This window comes from Aspergillus sclerotioniger, assembly GCF_003184525.1.
Source record: "Aspergillus sclerotioniger CBS 115572 chromosome Unknown BO94scaffold_2, whole genome shotgun sequence".
Classification (NCBI taxonomy): Eukaryota; Fungi; Ascomycota; class Eurotiomycetes; order Eurotiales; family Aspergillaceae; genus Aspergillus; species Aspergillus sclerotioniger.
In genome coordinates this window covers 341960-364364 of record NW_020290992.1, presented here as the reverse complement: position 1 = coordinate 364364, position 22405 = coordinate 341960, and the positions used below count along the sequence as shown (strand labels likewise).

At 52.8% G+C, this 22405-nt stretch overlaps 8 protein-coding genes across 8 annotated transcripts; 3 read left to right on the top strand and 5 right to left on the bottom strand.

Annotated features, from left to right (window-relative positions):
* Positions 1 to 822: 822 nt before the first annotated feature.
* BO94DRAFT_454497 (uncharacterized protein) lies at positions 823 to 3544 on the bottom strand (the record flags this gene model as incomplete). The annotated part of the gene is made up of 2 exons (XM_025607611.1): positions 823 to 1351; positions 1407 to 3544. 2 exons carry the CDS (start codon positions 3542 to 3544, stop codon positions 823 to 825), a joined length of 2667 nt encoding a protein of 888 aa, XP_025472340.1.
* Positions 3545 to 3865: 321 nt separating this feature from the next.
* Positions 3866 to 4350, bottom strand: BO94DRAFT_130676 (uncharacterized protein). Its single transcript, XM_025605642.1, has 2 exons — positions 4027 to 4350; positions 3866 to 3960 (listed from the first exon to the last, which is right to left on the bottom strand). Exons 1-2 carry the CDS (start codon positions 4240 to 4242, stop codon positions 3958 to 3960), a joined length of 219 nt encoding a protein of 72 aa, XP_025472339.1. The 5' UTR covers positions 4243 to 4350; the 3' UTR covers positions 3866 to 3957.
* A 4523-nt stretch (positions 4351 to 8873) lies between these two features.
* On the top strand, positions 8874 to 9494 carry BO94DRAFT_130418 (uncharacterized protein). The gene has a single exon (XM_025605638.1). It carries the CDS (start codon positions 9016 to 9018, stop codon positions 9409 to 9411), a length of 396 nt encoding a protein of 131 aa, XP_025472338.1. The 5' UTR covers positions 8874 to 9015; the 3' UTR covers positions 9412 to 9494.
* Positions 9495 to 9596: 102 nt separating this feature from the next.
* On the bottom strand, positions 9597 to 10159 carry BO94DRAFT_530304 (uncharacterized protein). Its single transcript, XM_025610651.1, has one exon. It carries the CDS (start codon positions 9978 to 9980, stop codon positions 9663 to 9665), a length of 318 nt encoding a protein of 105 aa, XP_025472337.1. The 5' UTR covers positions 9981 to 10159; the 3' UTR covers positions 9597 to 9662.
* Positions 10160 to 11449: 1290 nt separating this feature from the next.
* Positions 11450 to 12977, bottom strand: BO94DRAFT_130207 (NifU family protein). Its single transcript, XM_025605637.1, has 3 exons — positions 12327 to 12977; positions 11722 to 12261; positions 11450 to 11669 (listed from the first exon to the last, which is right to left on the bottom strand). The coding sequence occupies exons 1-3, from the start codon at positions 12624 to 12626 to the stop codon at positions 11514 to 11516; spliced, it is 996 nt and encodes a 331-aa protein (XP_025472336.1). The 5' UTR covers positions 12627 to 12977; the 3' UTR covers positions 11450 to 11513.
* A 351-nt stretch (positions 12978 to 13328) lies between these two features.
* Positions 13329 to 15132, bottom strand: BO94DRAFT_580762 (Zn(II)2Cys6 transcription factor domain-containing protein; the record flags this gene model as incomplete). Its single annotated transcript, XM_025615350.1, has 4 exons — positions 13329 to 14180; positions 14261 to 14401; positions 14465 to 14992; positions 15073 to 15132. 4 exons carry the CDS (start codon positions 15130 to 15132, stop codon positions 13329 to 13331), a joined length of 1581 nt encoding a protein of 526 aa, XP_025472335.1.
* Positions 15133 to 15596: 464 nt separating this feature from the next.
* Positions 15597 to 16238, top strand: BO94DRAFT_580761 (zinc finger HIT domain-containing protein; the record flags this gene model as incomplete). Its single annotated transcript, XM_025615349.1, has 2 exons — positions 15597 to 15667; positions 15740 to 16238. The coding sequence occupies 2 exons, from the start codon at positions 15597 to 15599 to the stop codon at positions 16236 to 16238; spliced, it is 570 nt and encodes a 189-aa protein (XP_025472334.1).
* A 2089-nt stretch (positions 16239 to 18327) lies between these two features.
* On the top strand, positions 18328 to 22123 carry BO94DRAFT_530302 (putative Ras guanyl-nucleotide exchange factor RasGEF). The gene is made up of 6 exons (XM_025610650.1): positions 18328 to 18891; positions 18965 to 19286; positions 19361 to 19546; positions 19942 to 21416; positions 21469 to 21897; positions 21956 to 22123. The coding sequence occupies exons 1-6, from the start codon at positions 18652 to 18654 to the stop codon at positions 22037 to 22039; spliced, it is 2736 nt and encodes a 911-aa protein (XP_025472333.1). The 5' UTR covers positions 18328 to 18651; the 3' UTR covers positions 22040 to 22123.
* The last annotated feature ends 282 nt before the right edge of the window (positions 22124 to 22405 follow it).

Below are 22405 nucleotides of genomic sequence, written 5' to 3'. Positions count from 1 at the left end.
CGTTTCCTACTTTTTCCTCTCTTTTTTTTCGGCCCTAACCTTTAAGGCAACAAGGCAATAACGTCAGCCTCCACGGCCGAGGATCCTTGAACAGCCACAACCGTCTATGAACGACACATGATTAGACTTATCCTGTGGCATCTTATAATGGGTGTGGGTGCTAAAAAATTCCTATATCTGGAAATATACCTACGTTGTGCTCCTACCCAATCCTAGACAAAGGGATTCAAGCTATCCACTACATATGTATGGAAGTGTGAGACGAGTATTCAATATGGACGGAAAGGAGGGCCTAGGAAAGGTAAAGCCACCGTGTGGACAGGCTGAGACGTGGGTAACCACAGCTACTACGTAGTACTGAGTGGAGCGCAGAACCAACTAGACAACGAGGAAATACACCTTTGGCACGGAGAAGAAAACTGTTTCAAAGAATTCACATTGTTCTGATTGCTCACAGCATAGCCCGAGGGCCAAATATGCCCAAGCCCTCAGACCATCAAAGCTGAGTCTATTATTAGGTATCAGCACTAACGACAGGTCATAAGTCTTTCTTTTTGATCCGTTGCACATGATTTCTAATCTCTTGAAAGGAACACATTAGGAAAGAGGGATGTAGAAGAAACAAGAGACAAATAAACGAGGAACGCAGCAAGGAAAGCGGAACCTGGATACATGGAAGCGGGGTGTGTGGGTGGTCTTGGGCGTGAGCAAAACATAAAAATAAGATTTGAACAGCGGCAGAAGAAGTGAGCGACGGGAAGCAGCTGTTCTCGATGTACAGCAGTAGGCATCAATTTGTACAAAGAAACCACACGGCAATTCTCAAGAGTTGAGCGACAGCCCCTGAAAACGACCCACCCATTCCGTCGGAGCAGTGTGTAGGCGTGATGGCCCAGCGCTGGTGCCCGTACCAGCGCCATAGTCCACGTAACCGGAGTCTAAGGGACCATAGCCGTTCGGTGAGTATGGAGACGAAAAGGGATCCGCGGAGGCAAGTCCGCCTAGTCCAGGCTCTGGCTGTCGAGAGGCTTGGCCAAAGGTTTGGTACGACTCCGTATAGGCATTGCGCAACATGCCCATCTGGTTGGCGCCAGCATCTCGTCCAGTGTCCATGCCCTCACGAGCATGACCGTAGATCCTGTTATCAAGTGAACGATCCACTGGCGCATCGTGGCTGTAGGCCAAAGGATTCGGAGCTGATAGGCCGGCACTGGGGGGCGTGACAAACGACGCCGGATTGATAGCCGACATCCAGATTCTGGTTTTGTAGATTTTGAAAAGATCGGTCACAAGCGAGTTGAAATTGATGTAGGAATCCGCAAAATAGTAGAAAGTGAGCTTCTTCCAGTCCCTGGATAATGGGTTAGCACGGGGATGGCTAGGCTAGATGGGAGGGATGGACTTACATCTGGAACTCGGCATCGAGAATCTCCATATTAAGCCGATGCTCTGAAACCTTTTGCTGACAGACCCGCTTAGCCTTCGCTTCATTTCCTTCCTTGTCGCGTAACGTTAGTATTTCATGATTCTGGGCAAGGCGTTTGATTAATTTAGGCTTGATGTCTGCAGCAGAGTCCTGCAGCCCGTGCGGACCATGCGGACCCATACCACCAATGGCGCTCCTATTGTTTAGGCCTGGTACACCCCCAGACGCATTCACCACATTAGCCGCGCCATTCTGACCCTGCCGGGAAAACATCATCAGCCACTTGTAGTGCTCCTCAGCATACTGTTGCTTCAGCTCCCGAGCTCTTTGCATAGACACATTAGCGTGCTGTATGGTGCCGAGGTCCGTACCACGGTCCGCTTCGACAATGACGAGGTCACCGGGTTTAACCTGGAGACCAGTGTCTTCCTGGATATAAAAGACATCCGCCCGGTGACATTTGAACGTCACGATATACAATAGCTGGTTCTGGTGCGGATGTGCGAGGCCAGGCTGGTGGCGGCCGTAGGCGTTTGGCATCGTATACGCTTGGTGAAGGGATGTCGCCACCGGGGAGGGGCCGTCGGCGGCGCGGAGAGCTGGGTCACGAGCAAAATAGGCTTCTGCAAATCGACGAGCTCGTAAATACTCCGTTTCCATTTCATGTTCCTCGGGACGAGGGGCCACATGAAAACGTGGATACTCACGATTCTGGCCTTGGACAGTAGAAAGAGGGCCATCGGCGATGTTCCCATAATCCTCTTCTCTATCACCCATCCCAGCCCTAGAACTAGCGGCTGCCTGTGATTCCCCTGAGACGGAAGCGTGTCGGATAGGAATGTCCGCGAAAGAGTGGCGTCGACTCTGAGGAATATCCACCATACTACCAAAGCCGAGGGTAGTCTGCCAGTGACCCTTGCGGACGTTCTCCAGGGCGCGATTCTCAAGTGGTGTCATGGGAGCGAACTGCTTCTCCAGGTTTGCTGAATGCTCGGAGAGTCTCCTCCGGGCGCTGCTATGAATGTTATTGTAACCAGGAATATCGCCAACCTCGTCAAGGTCCTCCACTGCTAGATCTGTCTCCTCCGGGACACTGCCGCGAATGCGATGCAAGTTATGAAGGCCATTGCCAACCACATATCCACTAGCTGCAGATGCAGACGACATGGCACGATCCCTCATGGTATTGTCCATCTGTCCTGCTGCCTGGCGTAAGAGCGCATTTTCCCTCGAGAGCTGTTCAATGGTCCGGGCTTGGTTGGCTGCATAATTGCTAAAGCTACCGTCCGAGCCATCGGGGCTTCCAGCATCATCGTCATCATCCTCACGCACACGTCCGAGTGTAGCGGGGTCGTGACCCAACTCGCCAAGAAGGCTAGGTCGAGACGACCGATGCTGTAAAGCGGAATATTGGCCGCCATTTCGGGGGCGACCGCCAGAGTAAGGTGTCGAGGACTTGTTCGCCATAAAGTTTAGGAACTCAGGATCCAGCTGACCTACCGAGTACGACTGCGACCGATAGGTTTTGGGAGTTGGGTGTAGTGGGATTGAGAAAGGAATAGCCGAGTCGCCCGCGGTTGTACGAGTCGTGGGACTCATCAAGTCTTCCGTAAAGTAGTTGCTCGCAGAGGACATAGTTGGGGACGGAACTATTTCCGCCAGTCGGGGCGGGGGCTCCTTCCGGGACTCAGTATTCCAGATACCAGTGCCCCAAGGAAAGGAACTGTTTCCTGCATGGTTCCAGGCGATAGAGCTACCGATCCCGGGACTCGTGTTTGGCCATCCGGACTGGTCCGTAGCGGGGCTGCTTGGGATAGAGGCGCCAGACGACAAGGGACCATTGGTGGTCAACGACGCTTTTCTGGTGATAGTAGCAGGGATCTCATTCAGCCATGACGTACGGCGCGCAGGTTTCGGTGCTGGCATACTCGCAGACGCGGCGATCTGCTGGGAATGATCGCCGTCGTCATCAGAGGATGCCAAAGCCTCGGAGTCAGGAGTAGACCGACGGACACCAGGATGGGTTTTCTCTAGCCTGGCAGACACGTTACTGGTCGGAGTCGACGAAGTGACTGACTTGGTCACCTGCGAAGAAGGTTTGCTGGATGGCGCAGCCATGGTGTATATCTGAAGCAAAAAAACTGCGACTGTAGATCAAACGCGCTAGGCTCTTGAAAGACGACGCGTAGCAAAGTGCAGAGTACACTGGCCATAACAAGGAAGTCAGTGAATGCTGAAGAGCGCCAACATGGACACGCCTTGACAGATTTCCCGTCCCAGCATGCAACCACGGGTCAATGGAATGTGAAGTGAGATGGAAAGGAAGGGTGGACCAGGGTGAAGGTAAAATAGGGAACCGTGCAAGAAGAAAGCGAGGAGCAGTGGAAAGTGCCTGCGAGAGAAGAATATAAAACGGATCTGGGGTTTCACTTACAGTGAGGACTGACGTCAGGGGAGGGGGATTAAAATGTGAATGGTTTGTTCCGTGTAACCGGTACCCCTCAGCCAATGTAAAGGACGGTCTGGAGGATTCACTGGGAGCCAGTCAGTATCTCATGGCAAGCCACCTATGCTTGTAGCTGGAGTCCATAGGTACTTACCTTATTGAGATTAAAAATCAGATGGGCGAAATGCAATGAAGCCAAACACTCTAATAGTAGCTCAGAAACCGCGCCGGGAAATATTATTTCTTTCGAAATAAAGATAAAGCTGATCTCCGAGAGGTATAAGCTTTTGCTCGCCGCATGATTAGTTAGTCCAGTCTGCGCAATACTCGCTGGGGCAAAGACCAAGTCAAGGGCTGGACAGAAGAGCATCAAATAAGAATCCAAGGGGGAGTGCCTAGAAGGATGAACCGGGGAACGGATCCAACGAGGGAGGGGGGGAAGGCAGCATTGAAACCAGGAGAGGCCCAGGTGCAGCTCGTGTAGGCTGAGTCAGTTGGGGAAGGCAGCAGCTGTCGGTGGCGAGACGGACAGCCACCACCCATGGGCCTGGGAGGCGCCAACCTGTGAAAGCCACCCCCGGATCATATGACTCGCGGGACAGAGCACCAGAAACCAGCAGAACCCCCGTTTCACATGCTCCCCAACGGGATCATACTATTCCCATGCCTGGATTTCGCAGGGTTTGCCCCGATTCAGCGACTCCTCCCCGGGGAAATATTCCTCGAGGAACCTCTGGACCTGGAACCCTATCAGGCAATCGCTGCCCATTTCACAGGATTCCAACCAGTCGGGATGGCAGAAGACTCAGGAAGCCACGCAGATGATAGTTCCCCGGGAAATGCGGGGGGAAGGGGGGCGCAACGCGAAGCGTACAATAGACATTTAATACAGATGGACGTACCTTGGGGGAAAAAAAGTACAAATTCGGATCAGACCAGGAACCGGTATAGAAACTTGGGTATCGCCAACCGTCCCAGACAAGTAGAAATCGCAGAAAGTCGTGATCGCGTCTGCTGGCGCATCCCTCTTTGATCAGCAAGTGTCCTGAACGAGCGCAACTATACATCCAGCACCGGGTACTACTTACCAATCTAATGGGGAACAAAACGAAACTTTTTGTACCGTCTATCCAACATAAAACACACAGGCAGTCAACCCGATCGTAGAACCGGTCCCAGTTGTAGCGGGAGAATATGCCCCAGGCGAAGCGACCAGGCTTCGATCTAAACAAAGAAGGTATCGTGTAAGATGGCGCTTTGCGACCAGTCGTAAGGCGAAGGAATCGAGGCAGGTCGGCCTAGAGGGGGGCTTCCACCGGACCAACACGAATCGTTTTTTGACCTTTATCCTTTCTTTTCTTATTTTTTTTCTTTTCGATGCGAAGGTGTATCTTCGGCACGTCGCTCCAGAAGACTTATTATCTTACTGGATCTCGAGTCGCGATGGAAGGGATCAATAAATGCGCGGTATGGGGAAGTGGTAGTGTGACCATAGACGGATAACGGTGGCAGGCAAACTGGCTCCAGTAACTATGGGCAGGTCCTCCTCAAGAGCAGCGCATCTTGAGACTGACGAGCGACGATCACAGCAGCAAGGGGAGCGGGAGAACCGTCAAAGGCGAGAAATTATTCTGCGACCCGACCAGAACGAAATAGGTGGTGGACTGGTAGTGAGCAGGCCCCTTTTAATCCCAATGCTGGTATGGCGCGAGAATGGAGATGGTGTTGTGTGCGTGTGTGTGAGTGCGGAGCGTTGAACGTCGCAGGTCGCAGAGACAGGAGCGGCAGCGTGGCTTCTGCAACGTTGCTTGATCAATGACGATCTTCAGATTGGGGAAGTAGTGTGGGTGGTGTGGTGTGATCGCAAGTCTTATCGACGAGGGTCAAGGGGCGATAAAAGGAACAAGAAAATGGGCGAAGAGCAATAGCTAGGAGGAACGGCGGAGGAGGAGTAGGGAAGTACGACGAGTTGTAGAGAAAAGAAGATGGAAAGGACGGGGAGGGAAAGAGGAGAAAGAGGTCAAGAGGTTGTACAGTCGTAAGTTGCGTAGGATAATAATGCAAGCTAAGGGAGGTAGCTCTCAACTAAAGGTCGACCTCAGGCCACTGGACGAGCGACGAAAGGAGGAGACGACGAGCCACGGGTCGGAGCACCGAGCAGCAGTGGCGCAAGTGAGCAGTGAGAAGAGATGGAAGAGTGGTCAAGGAAACTATGACTGAGCAAGTTAGATCAGGATTGGGGGACTGGGGAGTGAGTGGTCTTGATTCTTTTTATCCTGGTCCCTTCCAGCTGCCAATCGCCCAATATTAATATTTGAAATTCATTTATTATTATTATTTAATAATTTTAATTTCCTGCCCCGTGAAGTACAGCGATCGATCGTGGCCCGGTACCTTTTCCCTCCATCCACACTAACCACGGCTAAGGGGGGCGACTACGTACCTGGAGCATAGGATCAATCTATCGCTCCAAGGCGGGGTAAGAAATCTACGTGAGTCTAGATACCGCATGGAACCATAGGCCGCAAGAGGGGAAGGATCCTACGCTCGGTCGGGTCAGAACGAGGGGCAATGGGTTCGAGACGTCGGACCGTCTTATGCATCCTTTCAATCTGACGTCCAGTTTACGGGGAGTAGGTAGGGAGGGGGGGGTTGAGGGAGGGAAAGGAAAAAAGGGGGGGTAAAGAGAAGTAAGTTAAGGGAGGGAGAGAGGGAGAAGTGAGTAGCAGTATGACAGGCAGCAGGCGACCAACTACCAAGAGGAAGACGAGGGCAAGAACCGGTCGGTCGGCCGTGGATGGAACGCCCGTGAGTGGGCCGGGCGGGCCTCGCTGGAGAAGATCCTCCGCGCTTCTGACTGGCCTGGGCAAAATGCCCCGGTCGCCCTCTCAGCATCGCCGGATTCTGAAGCGGGGCTTTTGGGGGGAGGAGGGGAGCTCCAGAGCTGAGAGAACTGAGAAGGTCTCTATCAGGTACAAAGCCAACTAAGTATCGACCGAAGACAGTATCGACCGAAGACAGCTACAGAACGAACCTGGGAAACACTGCCGTTGAAACCCTATCTGGTCAGGGCCTAGGGGAAAATCCTGTTGAGCAAACGCCCGATCCAACCCGCGCTGGGGTTGTGGAGGCTTGGAACTGGCAACATTGGATCTGATGGAAGGAGCTTGGACGGGGGAAGCATGGAAATTGGAGGGATTTGGAGGGATTTCACGGCCGCAACACTCCCAACCAGAAACCCCTTTCCTCCCCTCAAAGGGTCCATTGCAATCATGCGACATTCGACGGGAACCGTGAATGGCATTATTATTAATATGAATATCTTCACCCTTGTTAAAAATTATTAAAAATCAAGTAGTCTCCAACATCAGGGTGAAAAAGTGCCATGCCATTACAAAGTACAGAGTAGGCGGGGCATTAAACAAAAGAAAAGAAATCTGTTCAGTGTGAATTTATTATTTTCTTTTTCCTGATCAATTCATCATGATCGGATTTACCCTTTCTTTCATGCATATTTACGGGATGAAAGTTCTTTGTGTCATTCCGCACTAGGGATTCGTCAACGTCATACTGGCGTGAGGTTACACGGGGCAATCCTGGGCGACTGTCAAACCAACGCGAATCAACGCGCCCATGGCCAACCTTGTTGCCTTGCAGTTCCCCCGGGCTAAAGTAAGTACTAACTATGTTAAGGGTCGAGGGTTGAGGGTTGACGATTGTTAACGATAATGATGACCTCCCATACATGGGCCTTGCATGCGCCCCCCCTCTCTTACCCGGTCGAGTAAGTACTTACTCCTCCTTCTCCTCCATCTCCTCTCTCGAGACTCTAGTACTAGACCACTAGACCACTACTTCCCTTCTTGACGGCAATCATGCACCAGGTGATTGCGGGGGAAGCCCCGACTAGATAAGTCGGAGGTAAGGGATGACGATCCCATCGATTCCCACTCGTCCGTTTGGCCCATTCCTGTTGCAGAATCGTCTCCGTTGGAAATTGCGGAGAGAGCTTTCCCGCGTTCGGTTGCCAGCCAACCCTATTTTCTCTTGCCTGTCCACTGTCACACTTCCTTATTTCATTCCTCCCAGTTGGTCTTCTCTTCCCACCAAAAGACCGCTCCAGAATCTCCCTCGGATTCCGCGCATGGAATGTTCGCGAGTAAGATGCCAAAATCCACGGGACCGGAAGCGAGGCCAGCCCTGGTCGGGGCCGTTGGGCCCTTCTCCCAGCCCCTCGTAAGCGATGAGGCTTGAACCCCGGCCCACGGATCACTCTGGAGTTGCGCTACAGGGACCGACATGATTATTAGCGGGAATGCAAGTCTCGGGGTTTCCCTCATCTGACTTGTCTGAATGTCCGATTGGGCTACAGCCACAGCGGAGTGTACTACCCCCTCCCCACTATCTACATATGACTAGTGCCTACTTACGATCTACTAGTAGGTATCTAAGTACTGTGTAGTGTAGATAGGCGCGGCACCGTGGCTCGTGGCTCTTCGTGTCTCGGCCCCGAAGAGAAGAAAGAATATACCAGAAGCACAGACTGACACTCCATCGTTCTGGCTGCTGAATGCGGACTGCCAGGTACTTTACCTCGAGATATGTCTCTTTGATAAGATTGCGTCATGTCGGGTCCGATCTTGCAGCCTCCTTATCCAGAATATCGAGAGCCTAGAGCAAGTCCAGCCCCTTCCAGTTCAAATGCTGACAGGGTGGGCATTTGGCTGCCAATTCCCTCGTTGAAATGCGGGGGGATCTCATCGGCCATCGGGTTTGTGGCCCCTGCTGCTCTCGCATGAAGTAGATACTGTCTGTATAAACCATCCACGGAGGAGACTTGGAAGAAAGATCATGGCTCATTAATACTGTCTATATCTCCACGTTGCTTGTCCGACTCATCCGACTAATCCTGTATTTCGTCGTCCGGTTGCTCCTCCTTCTCCATCTGCCTCACGATCACCACCCACCGGATTTTACTGGTAGTTCGTCTCTCTTTGGCTTCGTCCTTCGCCCATTCGTCGTCTTCTTTTTTCGATCTCTCTCCAACCTTCTTATCCCGCTCACGGCATGACTTTTCCATCTTGTGCTGCAATCCCCGCATCTCCATTTCTAGCTCTTTCTCGATCCTGGCGTGCTTTGTCGGATGGACGTACATTTTTTTTGGCAGCCTGGTACTGTACTGTACTTTACGCATCTCCTTCGCGATCTTGGCAAATTCTTTTGCTCCTTTTCCGCATCCGTGGCCTTGTTTTGTCCTTTCTTACAACCTCTGTGTCGCTTCCTATCGAGCTTCCTGATTTGTTTGACCTCCTGCTTCTCTGCAAACGAGGCATTCATTCGTTTCAGAAAGTTGGTCTGTACCACGCGATCAGGCAGACCGTCAAACTGTAATGGAGCCACTAAGCCCTCCAACGCCTTCAATCTCTGGAGCCTAAGATCAACAGGCATCATCCTAGGTACTGGAGCTTCCCCTCCATATTCCTCTTGCAGCTGCGCGACGCGTCCCGGGTCGATCTCGTCCAGATCATCTACATTTTGAGCACCGGTATGGGACAATGACGAGGAAAGTACCGTGTCTGCTGCTCTTCGTTCAAGTCCACCTTGGCCATCATATCCTTGGTGCTCAGGATGGTACAGTGCAGGCCCCTGGGCCCAAACAGTTCCGCGTTTGCCGCCTTGATGTAGGCCCGCGTGCGACCGTACGAGATGCCTGCACTACTGAATCCTGAAGCGATCTGCATACCGATACCAGTCAATTGGACGGGAGGAAATGGCACCATGGACAGAATGCTACCAATTGTCCTGGTCGCTTGGGGGAGGGGGTTGGTCATTGAGTCCGTCGATAAAGGGCAGAAAATCTTTCATAGTTATTCCAGCTTCTGCCAGTGCAGAGCTGTAAGCTCGCATGAAGGGACTATAGAAGGTGCCGCGGAAGGCTTTGCTGGTTTCTATCAGTCTGTCAGCTTCTCCGTGGGACTGGGTTGGACTAGGAACGACATACGTGGAATTACAATAAGCTCTGAAGCGGAGTGAGACTGACACCACCCTGCCTGTGGATGGGACGACTGCGATGTATGAGGGATGCCCGAGTATGATTACTGCGTACATGAAGGCCGGTACTCTCGCACAGGATCGACTTCATTATACTCTGGCAGCGGTTCAAAGTGGAGTTGTTCCGCACCAGACGGCAAGTATGCCATTGTATCTTTCTTGACATCTTTCTATAAGGGGAAAGAAATTGAGGTATATAGAGGGTATCTTGGAAATAAGTGAGCTGATATGAGCAGACTATCAACCCTCCCCCTCTCCATCTGGGGAGAACAGTCAGTTATATAACCTCGAGGACTCTATCACCATCCCATCACCCCAGACATTTAAATACCAGGCCCTCCTGAATAAAGAAGATGCAGCGCTTGGATCGAGGCTGTGATGTCTCCCCTCTTCTCGCACTCCATCCTAGAAACAGCCTAGCGCCACTCTCCAACAAGTAACCAACACACTATTCTTCTTGTTTCCTAGTAGATATACCCTCCAGATGAGGTTGTGGCTCAGCTGTTATGGCAAACAATCAGCCCCCTCATCATCGGGCTTCGACGTAAGGCTTTTCTTCGTACTCTGCAACTACTTCTTCATCCGGGTAGTGTTACGATGGAAGGGTATACCTCCCGCCTACGATAGTTCTTAAATACATCACCAGCAGGAGGGATTCATTTATGCCACAAATAACCAGGGAGGGGTATATCTTCCCGTAGTAAATTAATCAAGTATTAATATGCGTGCGCGACATTCTTCACAGACAGGAGATTTCACGTAGTATCTAGTCCTGTATCAAATCAATCAGAAGGAGACTAGTCACTTGTTACTCGTCAAGCACGTATAGAAGTTACTATTTCATTCAGATATAAGTGCTATATCATACTACAGTGAAGATACTAGAAAAAGATACTAACCTATAGTGCTTCCCATCCCCACGGTCTTTTTCAAATATCACTGCATCCCCCGTGAACAAGAAATAGTTCAATAGTAGTGAAATGTGTGTAGGTTCGGACTAGACAAGTTGTCTACTCCGTACCCAGCACAGTATAATATATATTCACCATCATACACATCCCACATCCCACATCCCACTTACAACCAACAAATCAAACCCACCAGTTATATACTTATTCACCAGCCAGAATCCAAATACCTCACACATCTTAGATATGAGTATGAGTATGAGTATGACCTTTGACCAACCCTCAAGACCAAAGTACCACCTGGAATTAAATGGGGTACCTCCACCTCCCGATATCCGCCCGCCCCGCCACTAGCCGCTAAGGTAGTAAGTACCTGAGTGGCAGAGTAGTGCACTTCCGGTTTTCGTCCTCGCTTTTTCGGAGGAATAGCCCGACTCGGAGGGAGATACATAGGACCCCGGGCTCCGGTCCGGACGTGCAGTGTCGATCGTTGTTACTGGGTTGGTTTGGAGGGATGGGAATGGCTTGTGGGGGGTAGTATCTCTTGGGGTTGATGCTGTGAAAGAGGCCATTGGAATGATTAGAGACTGTTGGAATCAAATTTCTATAACTCGTAACGCAAAAGCGGTATATCCAAGATGAATGAGTGAAACATAGAATACAAGTGAAAAGATTAATTGAACTAAGGAGCCGAATCCAACGTGCCCTTGCCACCCGTCGACGCAGTGGCAGCAGCGCCCTTCTGCTGGCGCAGCTTTTCCTCGAACTTGGCGAACTCGTGCATCGAGATCTCCTCTTCCTGGTCCAGCACTTGCTCCACTCCTTGGACCTCCTCGATCTGTATACAATTAGTTTCACTCCAAGATCAAAGTACAGGTGATGGTACTCACGTAGTGCATCAGCATAGACTCGATACCATTGCGCAGAGTCACGGTACTCGAATCGCAAGTCCGGCAAGCTCCACGCAGCTTCAGCAAGACAATACCGTTCTCGAAGCCCCGGAACTCAATGTCGCCACCATCCTCCTGGATGGCGGGCCGGATTCTCGTGTCCAAAAGCTCCTTGATCATTCCAATAACCTCATCTTCCTCCTCATCATAGCTCAGAGACTCCGACTCACCACCCTCCTGTCCATGCTCAGCACCGGTCTTGGCAATAGTGTTCACGATAGCCTCGCCCGAGGTCACGGCCTGGGTGATGAGACTGAAGACCTCGGGCTTGATGTGGGCCCAGTTCGAGTCGGTCGCCTTGGTCACAGTGATGAAATCAGGTCCGTAGAATACGGAGGTGACACCGTCGACGTTGAGCAGGCTCGCTGCCAAGGGAGAGGGGTGCGGAGCAGCGAGGGTGGAGCGGGGTGACAGGTACTCGAGGAATGTGGATGGGAAGTCCTCGGGGAGGACACGATGGTTAGGGATGAATTTCAATGCCTGTCAATTCGCATACAAGGTCAGAGGTTTATTCGGTTTGTCATGCTGGTGTTACGGGAACCTACATCAGGGTTCGGAGTGTTTTCTGTCTGAATGAATATCGTCCGCTTGCTCGACGGCGAGGGTCCGTTCACACGAGCCTGCACGGTCGAATGCTGATGAGGCTTCCAGGTCGGCCGGCGACGAGCCTCGGAGGCAGTGATGGCGGGCAATCGAGCCGAACGGTGGACACTTCTGTATGATCCAAACACCGCGGGTCGGGCGACCTGGGAGGAGCACTCGGTGGCGCTCAGTTGCTGCGTCGTCAATCGGACGCTAAAGAGGGTGCGCCTGAGCATGTTTCCGGAGGCCGAGCTGACAGACATATTGTTGAGATAGTAGAGAGCTGAGTGGCGTGTATCTGTCTCGTTCCTAACCGAAGAAAAGCATCCAGATGGGAAACTCCAACGCTTTCTTCCGACCGCCCGGCCTCTGACGCAATGAGCGCACGTGACGACCGGCGAGTTTTGCTGACAAATTGGCCGTGGCTCCACCAATCATCAGTCGTTGGTTTGACATCTCGGCTCCAGTTCTTCTGCTCTGGCCTAGGGGAAAGTAATCATTTCGGCAGTAGATACGGAGTACTAATGTAGATTATTTCACTGGCCGGCGAACATGTCGCCAGTACTAAGTTGTAGGTGACACGGCGCCGCCTCTCAGCTGTGTGGCACTCTGATTATAGCTGCGTTATGCAACATGCAACATGCTCTTGGGTCCCCTACCCTGGTGGACCAGCGTCGCCGTGAAACAAGCCTTCTCTGGCTCTTGACCCAATTCGGCCGCCTCGGGTGCTCCAACGTGTCCAGCACGGGGCGCAGAGAGACCCCGCGGTGACATACTTTGCTAGCAACTTAGCAACTGGTTTCTCCCCGAGATCAAACGGTGATATGTTAATCGCATCGACCGCTTGTTCTGTGCCCAGTCTTGATCCGACTTGGCGATGAAACTGGCGGGTGACTGATAGCTGTCTATGTCGGTCAAATGGGTCCTGCTACCTGGCGCGGGGATGTGTTGAATGACCAGGCTCATCATGGTACCTCTTCCACGGGCGACAACGATCTACGTGACTGAGCGGAACGGTACCGGGGCCATATCATGTCCTTCAGTAACGGGGCGATTCCTAGACCTAGCGAATCAAGGAGCATAAACACCCCCTGGCACCACTCGTACTTTTGCGTTAATCCTTGGACCTGGAAGAACTGCGCACACTGGCTGAGAGGAGCAAGCAGGTGTTGTGCGCCCAAGGTCTTCATTTCAGGCTGTGTACAGTACATAACTGAACGGCAGACCTGGTCGGCATAGTGCTCAGCCAGGGCTGTGAAATCCACGGCCACACCAGAGCTCAATGGAGAATCCTTATTCGTCTGAAAATGAGTGGGACAAGACGGGGAAGGTGTAACATCGGTTCTGGGACAGCCAAGGACGCCGAGAAGCTGATCAACTAGCGGATACAGTAGTATCAGAGTGGCCCAATAAATAAGGTGCGATTCGGCGCAGGGCAAAGAAGCAAATTGAAAGGCATCGGAGAATAAACCGGTGGCAAGATGTGCTCTGAAACCTTCTCGCAAGGGCGCGTCATGAGGGAAAGTCGATGGCGTTCCAAGTTTCTTCTGCATCTTGAGACATGCGCGGTGAAGCTTTTCTTCCAGTGACAAGCAAGAGCGCAGCAACTTTTCACCAGTCTTCCTATCATGTTTAGGGCTCTCCAGAGCTTGCTCGATGAAGCTGTCTACTCGTTCTATAAGAGCGGAGCATTCGGCTAAGATGTCCGTCAGCTCATCAATTGGCTCAAGCTCTGCCGAGCCCCGTGCTGAGCGATCTCGCGAAGTCAGCACATTGTAGAGAGTGGCAGCCTTGCGCCTCCCCACGGCATCACATAACTGGTTTGTCCAACGTCAGCAACTTTGAGTTGTTCGACAGGGATTGGCTGATTGATCAATCCGAGACCAAGGAGACTGACAGTGACGAATTTGAGTTGACGTTGGAACAGCTTCTCTGCGACAGTCTCCTCTTTCTGGCTAGCACACTGATCGATGATTGCGTTGCTGCCTTGCACATGTGCTATCCATGCCATGAACCCCGGAGGTGACGAGTGGATCAACTTCTCATATCGTTAGGTCAGCCGCGAGGGCGGATTGCTGGGTAGCGAGGGTGGTGCGCTTACTTCATATAACTGAAATATTACTGTTGTGTATAGAACATCTTGACCAAGACCTTTGCCAGACCTGATCCTGCCATGCATGACCTCCATTGAGGTGCTATAGAGCTTCGTACTATACCAAAGTAACCGATCATCCTTGTGTTGTTTCGCAAGAAAAGCGGAGGAGAGCGACATGACCGCTTTATCCAGAAGAGGACTATTTCCACATAGCCCGGGGAGAGATTCAAGGATGTTTGGATCGGTGCCATCTTGCAGGTTCCTTGACGTAGGAAGAAATGTCTCTATGAAGGAGGTGAGCAGTTGCGATCGGACCGCTGCATTGAGACTCAAACGAGGGAGCTCCGGCTCCACTTGCGTCAATTGACGGTCGGCAATCTTCCCGGGGGTTGGCTTGGGGCGGCGGACGAGCTTCAGATCGCCCTCCTCGATGGCCTCGGGGGACTTGTGGATGAAGACCCTCTTCCGCTCATAGCCGGTGCAGACATGGCCATTCTTGGTGCAGCGATTACATTGCGGCTTTGCCTCGTCGCACTAGACAAGGATCGTTATCAGACGGCTGCTCCTGCTCCTGCTCCGGTTCCCGAGGGGCTTGTTAGAAAGATGGATTTTACCTTGACTTTCCGTCGCCGGCACGTATTGCAGCCTGTTGATCGGAATGGAATGCCCCCCATGGTTGGTCAATTCATCCAGGTCCGTCAGACCGCAGACGGGAAACCACGTTAGAAGGATGGCTTTCATCCGGATGACCGAGCCATTGTCAAGACTGCGTCTTTAAAATTGCCGGACGCATTGTCGACGCAGAAAAGGGACCGCTGTAGATACTGTTGCTGGGACTAAGGGGACTGTCGTCATGGCCCGCGCCACTTCACGTGAGCCCCGATGGGCTGAGTTTGTTCCTTTTTGGTCCACTAGACGATCGTCCCTGACGGATTCTTATCGGCCGTTAGATTCCTTTACATCACCAGCTTTTGCAGCCACATATTATTTCCCCAGGACACTAGGTACTATCCCTGGTCCACGTGTCGACGTGCTCGCTCCATAGGACCCGCTGCGACCGGCCGAGGCAGGACAATGTTCTACAAAGTTTGACTGTCGCGCAATTGGCACAAGGTTTGGATGGGAAGTTGGCGATAAAATGCCCGGCACTTGCGAGGTTTGTGTTTCGGAGCCTTCGAAGTACCGATGTCCGACTTGTGGGCTTATGAGGTATTCTTGTGCTTCTCATCAACTCCCATGGGAGGGAGAGAACAATTTCGTGTACTAATGCCATCATCCCAGTTGCTCCCTTGCATGTACTCAATCCCATAAAATCTATTGCGCACCTAAAGCACCATCACCCAAACCATCCGACCAAACAGGCGACGCACAACCACCTTCAGGGGAAGCCAACGGCAATGCGACCAGTGAGGTGGCATCTAAGGCTCAAAACGGTCTCGACCTGAGGTCCTTAAGAACTTCAACCGAGCTCAAGGATCTACTCGATCGGTTCCCCTCGCTTCGTGAAGAGTTGTACAAAATCTACAAAGAGACGACGGAAGAAGCTTGGCCAGAGACACAAAACCATGGAGGTCGGGCTCGACCCTGGGGAAGAGGTAGACCACCGCAACGTAACCGTGGACCTTGGACGCGTGAGAAGGGATTTAACCGAGGAGTGGGAAGGGTGAGGAAGCTACGGGAGAGATGCGAAGAGGGCCTGGAGACCGGAAAGAAAGCAGAAGGCTTTGTGCGGTTCATGGCTCTGATCACTGGAAATGAGATTCCACAGGAGGGCATGTGAGGGTCTGCAGGAGATGCGAGTCCTTCCGCAGGATCCTACGGATATGTGGTCTGCGTCTGGGTGCTAGTTAGCTACACACCCCTCGTTGATATGTGCCGGGGATGAGTGGTTCTGCTGTACATTTGCTAGCGCACTCAGGGCTCCATGGTGTTGAGACAGGCCAGGCGGACTTGTTCGAAAGATGCGGTCCTATTCCAAGGATGCTAATTATAGCAAGCAACTAGCAACCTCGGTTGGTTTTACAGCACCCGGAAGCCATTGGAGTGACTGGTCTTGGAGGGTATCCTCTGTCCGATCGACATGGTCCAAATAGAGGAGCTGCAATCCAAAATAATACCTTACATTGTCAGCCCCAGGTCTAGCCGAAGCCATCGTACTTTTGTATTGCTTGACACTCGGCCATCACTGACATATGTTACGCTCATTGATCTCTTAACAATGTCCCCGAGTCCCCGACGTGTCTATAGGTCCCCGAGATCCTGTCTGGCCATTCATGTGCGCAACGCCAGTTGTGCGAGAGGTGAATAGATGGACTTCATCATGCGAGAAGCCGAAGAGTGCAACGCACGAGACTGGTTGGTGTCCCATCCGGACCATATACGTGAGTGATTTCGTGGCGTCAATGTAGATATAGGATGTATAGATCAAGCACTTGACGACGGGGATATTGTATGCTGGCTGACCGATCATGTCATGGCCTGAGGCACCAAAGCCCGTGTGTCTCCCGCTCATCCAACAGCAAGATAGATGTGAGTACTAGATACATGTAGATACTTCGTTCAGGGCCACTGTATGTTTCAAGCTCCCAACTAAAGTTTAGTAAGTGATAGTGTGAAGTATACCAACGCGTGACCCGAACCCTGTGGACAAAGAACCAGCGAACAGGCATCCCGGACCGCGCATTGAATCAAGTCGATGCGCGGATCGGAGACTGGGCAAGCCATGTTTCAGACTTTCAGCATGTCGCTGGGGGAAGGGGGATCGATTGATTCGTCCGGCTTACGCAGGCATCTAGCCGGACTGAGCGGCCTCAACATCGCAGATCTTGCCAAATGCCTTCAACCTAGGTCTCTTCTTTTTGCCGGCATGAGGAGGGAAATGGCGGGGAAATGCGACCCGTCTGGAAGGATTCTCGCAATGCCGCCAATCGTCCATTACCGCACCTCGTCACATCTGGCCCCCTGCCAACGAGAGGCCCCGACTGCTGAGATCTGAGCAATTGCCCTCACCCACGGTCTTTGCCTTGTCTGATTCGCAAAGGCATCCGGACTACTTGAGCTAGTTACAGATCTCCCCGTCTTGGGTACCACTGGCTGTCGGGGAGAGATCCGACGGTATTCGTCCCGAGCATCTCCGTCCATTCAATTCAATAAAGGGATTTGGGGGGGGGGGGGGGGTGTAGTATGATTTGAGTATGATGCTCTGTAGGGGAAACTTTGCTGGCCACCGTGTGTGGTGGGATTGAATGGATGGTATTTTTGCCCGCGGCCTCCTTGCCGACTAGCGAGGAGCGATTGGGGTTCTGGATCGGTGGTCGGAGTTGGGGAGGAGCAACTACATACGAGTTAGCATAGTTAACGCGACCGACTTCCGTAAGACTACTACTAAGACTCAGATCACAACCGCCAGCCATTGTCATTTCTCTGGCAAACGGGCGGATTGACTGACCTATGGCGGGGTCTGGTGTTTCTAATAATAAGAAACCATATCCTACTACCTACGTATCTGAATACTACTATTATTATTACTGTTAGCAGAACCAGACTTGGCCGGCCCTCTCCCCGCCCCCCCCGACAGAATGCCCCAACTCTGACGGACTGTCTCTTGGGGGCTCATTTTTTCGGTCCAGTGACATCGTTCCGCCTGCAACTGGCGGTCTTCCTCCAGCTGCTCTCTCTGACACACTCCCCTCCTCGCCTCTCTCCATTCCTCTTGCTCCTCTGGTCGATTTCCCAACCCGATTCCTCTCTTGTAAGACTTGTGCTACCCTCTTGCCGCTGCCAATATCCATTCTGTTGCTAACCTGGGTTCTGCTTGTGTCCAGGACCGGTAACCTGCTTCACCCGACAAGAACATTCCCCCCCCCCCCCAACCAAAATTCAAAGGAAAAAGGAAAAGGAGGGAAAAATAAAATAAAAGCAGACCGTCGTGGACACGGACGACGGAGGATAAAAAGGGAGATTCCCCGAGCTGATTCGAGCGGCCTCTTCAACCCTTTCGATTGCGGCGAACCCCACGAACCCTGAACCTTTCTACTTTTCCCTCTCAAGCGACAATGGATGAGCTGTCGTGTCCGCCTCACTCACTTACGTAGCTGTTGGACCCTGCGCTGTCGCACCTTGTTTGTTCGACCGGATCTCACTCGCGCCACAGCACCGCCTATCCGTTCGCGCAAAAGTAGCCCCCCGTCACCATGACCTCCCAACCTACGCGGAGAGAGCGAGCATCTAGCGACAAAGCCCAGGCTGTGCCTGTTCCTCAGCGACCGGGCCTCCCCAACCGAACGAATTCCGCCCCTGTTGGAGGACTGTATAGGCTCGAATCGGCCAGAATGGCGATGGAATCGGGCAATAAGGTTGACCGGACGCTGGTTGAGGAGGATGAGAACCCGCCATCAGCCGGAGGGAACGGTGTGCCATCATCCCGGGATGAGGTATGGTTTATTCTGTCCATGTTGTTGGGTCCTTGGAGAGCGCATTGATTTCTGACGCCCGTGGGTGCCGCAGACCACACCGAAGCCGAATTTCCCCCATGTGAGCATCGCCGTGGTAGGTCCTGATCATGTTGGCAAGTCGACCTTCATTGAAACCGCCCTGGACATGAAACATCCGCTGTCTTCCCGATCGACGACGAAGAAAATGTCTTTGGATGGGACGGTGTACCTGGTCCGTCTAATGGAGATTGATACATTGGAAGTTTCGATTGGGAGCGATGGCGAGGTCAACTGGCCATTGCTGGGTCACGACTCGCCCCCTACAGTGGACGGAGTATTGGTTCTACACGACGTGACTCAACCTGCCAGTTTTCCCGAGATTACCGGACTACTAGGTTGGTCGCATTACCAATTTACAGCACCGCGATGGCCGCGCGATATATTCCAGACATGGGCTGATGGATTGCAGACTCCTTAACCGCCTCTGGCATACCGTTTACCCTGGTGGCCAGTAAATGCGACATCCAACCCCCTGATAGCCCGGTGGAGCCTGTATTGGGTGGCTATGAAATCCACCGGACCTCTCCCGACTCCCCACGGTCGCAGAAGATGTGCATCGCCTTGGTTCTGCGCTCGGTGATCAACAGCAAATATGGTAAGTGGATTTGTGAGACTGCATGCGATATGCCCCTGCGATTGCCGTTTGGATTGGAGAGGCGAGGAGAGGCGAGGAAAGCCGAAGAACAGGGCGGAAGAGACCATTGCTTCAGCAGTTATCTTCCGCTCGCATCACCCGACGATTGCCTGTCCCCCGGGGCGTGGCCCATCCCTTAAGAGTGACGGCCCACCGGGTTTCGCGCTAGCTCACGGCGCGGCCTGCGTTTAGCGTTCGCGGCCTCCGTATCTCGTGGTGGTTTTCAAGACCCGCCGATCCCCCCGGGGGGCGCGAGTGCAACAGCAGCAGCTGGCCCAGCTGGACCGTCGCATTTCCACCGTCGCAATTTTTTCCGCCGGGCTAGATCACACGTGGATGCTAACCGATCTTCTTAGACTTCATCGATTTCCCCTCCAACTCATCCGCCACCCCGGATTGGCATCACAGCCGTGCCAACTCAGAAACCCCCACAGCCGTGTTCACAGGAGCCGCAGGCGGCCCAATTACAGACGCGCTCGATCCAGGAGTCGATGGGTACGGTGTAGACCGTCAACCCACCGACCCGGCCCCCTCTGCCAACCTGGCTTCCAATGGCCAGGCCTTTCGCTATGCCCGGAGCAACTCGCATCCGGTGCGACCACACACACCTCCTGGGCCCCGGTTGACTTCACGCAAGCACTCCGCGTCTGGAGAGTCATCGCCCAGCAAGGATCTCAACCGACAACATCGACTCCATACCGCCTGGCGCAACAGCGGCGGGTCGGATGCTTTCAGCAATTTTCTCGAAATGGGGGAGGAGTTCGATGGGCCACGCAGCGCCCCGTCTAGTCCAGGAAGCAAGGACCAGACGCCTAGCGAGGGCTCATCCCACGACGCCGGTCTCACTTTTGACGAGCTGGTCGATCGCCTGGTTGCGCAGCCCATATCGAAGCAGGACTCGAAATTCGCCTCGATTTTTCTTTGTCTCTATCGCAAGTTTGCTGCCCCATCGACTCTCTTAAATGCTCTGGTCAACCGATTCGAGCGGAATGAGCTAGACATCACGGACCAACTCGATCGCATCGCTGTCCAGCTGAGGTTGCTAGGTGTCATGGCACAATGGGTTTCGGAGTATCCGGGCGACTTGGCGTATCCGAAGACGCGCAAGCGGATCATGGACTTCGTGACGACGTTGGAGAAGAGCCACTTTTACATGTTCGCCGCCAAGGAGGTGGGGTCGTATCTTGAGGGCAACGCGGACGATGACAATATTGGATGGCCCTACCGCGATGGCGACGTGGAGGAAGTCAATTCGGTCGACCCTCCGTTCCAGTTCTCCGGGCGGAGCTCCCCGTCAATATTCCTCGGGGCGCCGCCGCTCGGCGATGAAGGCGAAGAGGAGGAGGAGGACCCCATATACAACATGAGTGCACTGGACCTCAGCGAGGGTGCGACCGAGCCGGCGTCACGATTATCGGGGTCGATGTCGAACTCGTTTACCTCTGACAAACCCGGCACGGTGGCCAGCCAGTCGTTCACATTCTTGAATATCGATTCAGCCCAGAGAGAGGCGCAGCATTTGGACCTCACGCCCCGTGTCCCCCTGACGAAAGTGCAATGGCGCCAGCTCATGGAGATTCCGGATGAAGACTTCGCCCGGGAATTGACGCGCATTGACTGGATCATGTTTAATTCTTTCCGACCGCGCGACCTCGTGCGGCATGTCAGCATCTCCGGGCTGGAGAAGGACAAGATCCAAAGCTTGAAGCACGTCAACCGGATGATCAAACAGTTCAACCATGTGGCGTTTTTCGTGGCCAGTGTGATCCTACTCCGGGACAAGCCCAAGCATCGGGCCAAGGCTCTGGAGAAGTTCATGAACATCGCCCTGGTAAGTTAGCATCAGCATATTCAATCGGACCAGCTAATCTGACTGACTGCAGAAACTTCGTCGACTCAATAACTACAATTCTCTCGGGGCCGTTATCGCAGGCATCAACGGAACCCCGGTGCACCGGCTGTCGCAGACGCGGGAGTTGGTGCCAGTACAAACACAAAAGGACTTCATGAGGCTGGTCATCCTCATGGGGACACAGAAGAGTCACTTTGCATATCGCCTCGCATGGGACAACTCGTTTGCAGAGCGTATTCCGTTCCTACCGCTGCACCGACGCGATCTGGTGTCAGCGGAGGAGGGCAACAGGACGTTTGTAGGCGACACGAAGACCCGCATTAACTGGCGCAAGTTCGAGGTGATGGGGGAGGTTGTGCTGGGGATCCAGCGCAGCCAGAAGACTCCGTACCCGCACATGGGCAAGTACGAAGAGGTAGAGCGAATGATTTTGGAGATTAAGCTGTCGGGTGATGACGAGGTACCCCCATCCCATTTCCTTTCAGTACTATGGGAAATATGTACTAACTATGAACCAGGACTTGTATTCACGCAGTATGCAAGTAGAACCCTCGGCTGGCGGCGACACCGGACGCAAGAAGTTCGGCTGGTTACGGTCGTGACGGGGGCCGTGTTATGACTACCACAGCTTGCACAAGCAGCTGACGAGTACTATGAATGTGATGATCGTCATCTGATGATGTACATACATTGTTATTGTAGTTTATACTACCATTACCAATACCATTTACCACCTTTATCTTCTATAGTACCCAGTAAAATCACGTGACACTTACAAACCATCCTCATCTCCATCCATCCCAACAACCACCTCCATCCTCCATACTTCACACCTCACCTCACCTCACCTCACCTCACAACCCACCCACCCCATACCCAACGCCCACAAACCACCCACAAGAATGTCTACCCCAATCCAAACCGCAAAAGCAAGCTACCGCTCCCTCCTCCGCGAACTCCCCGCCGCA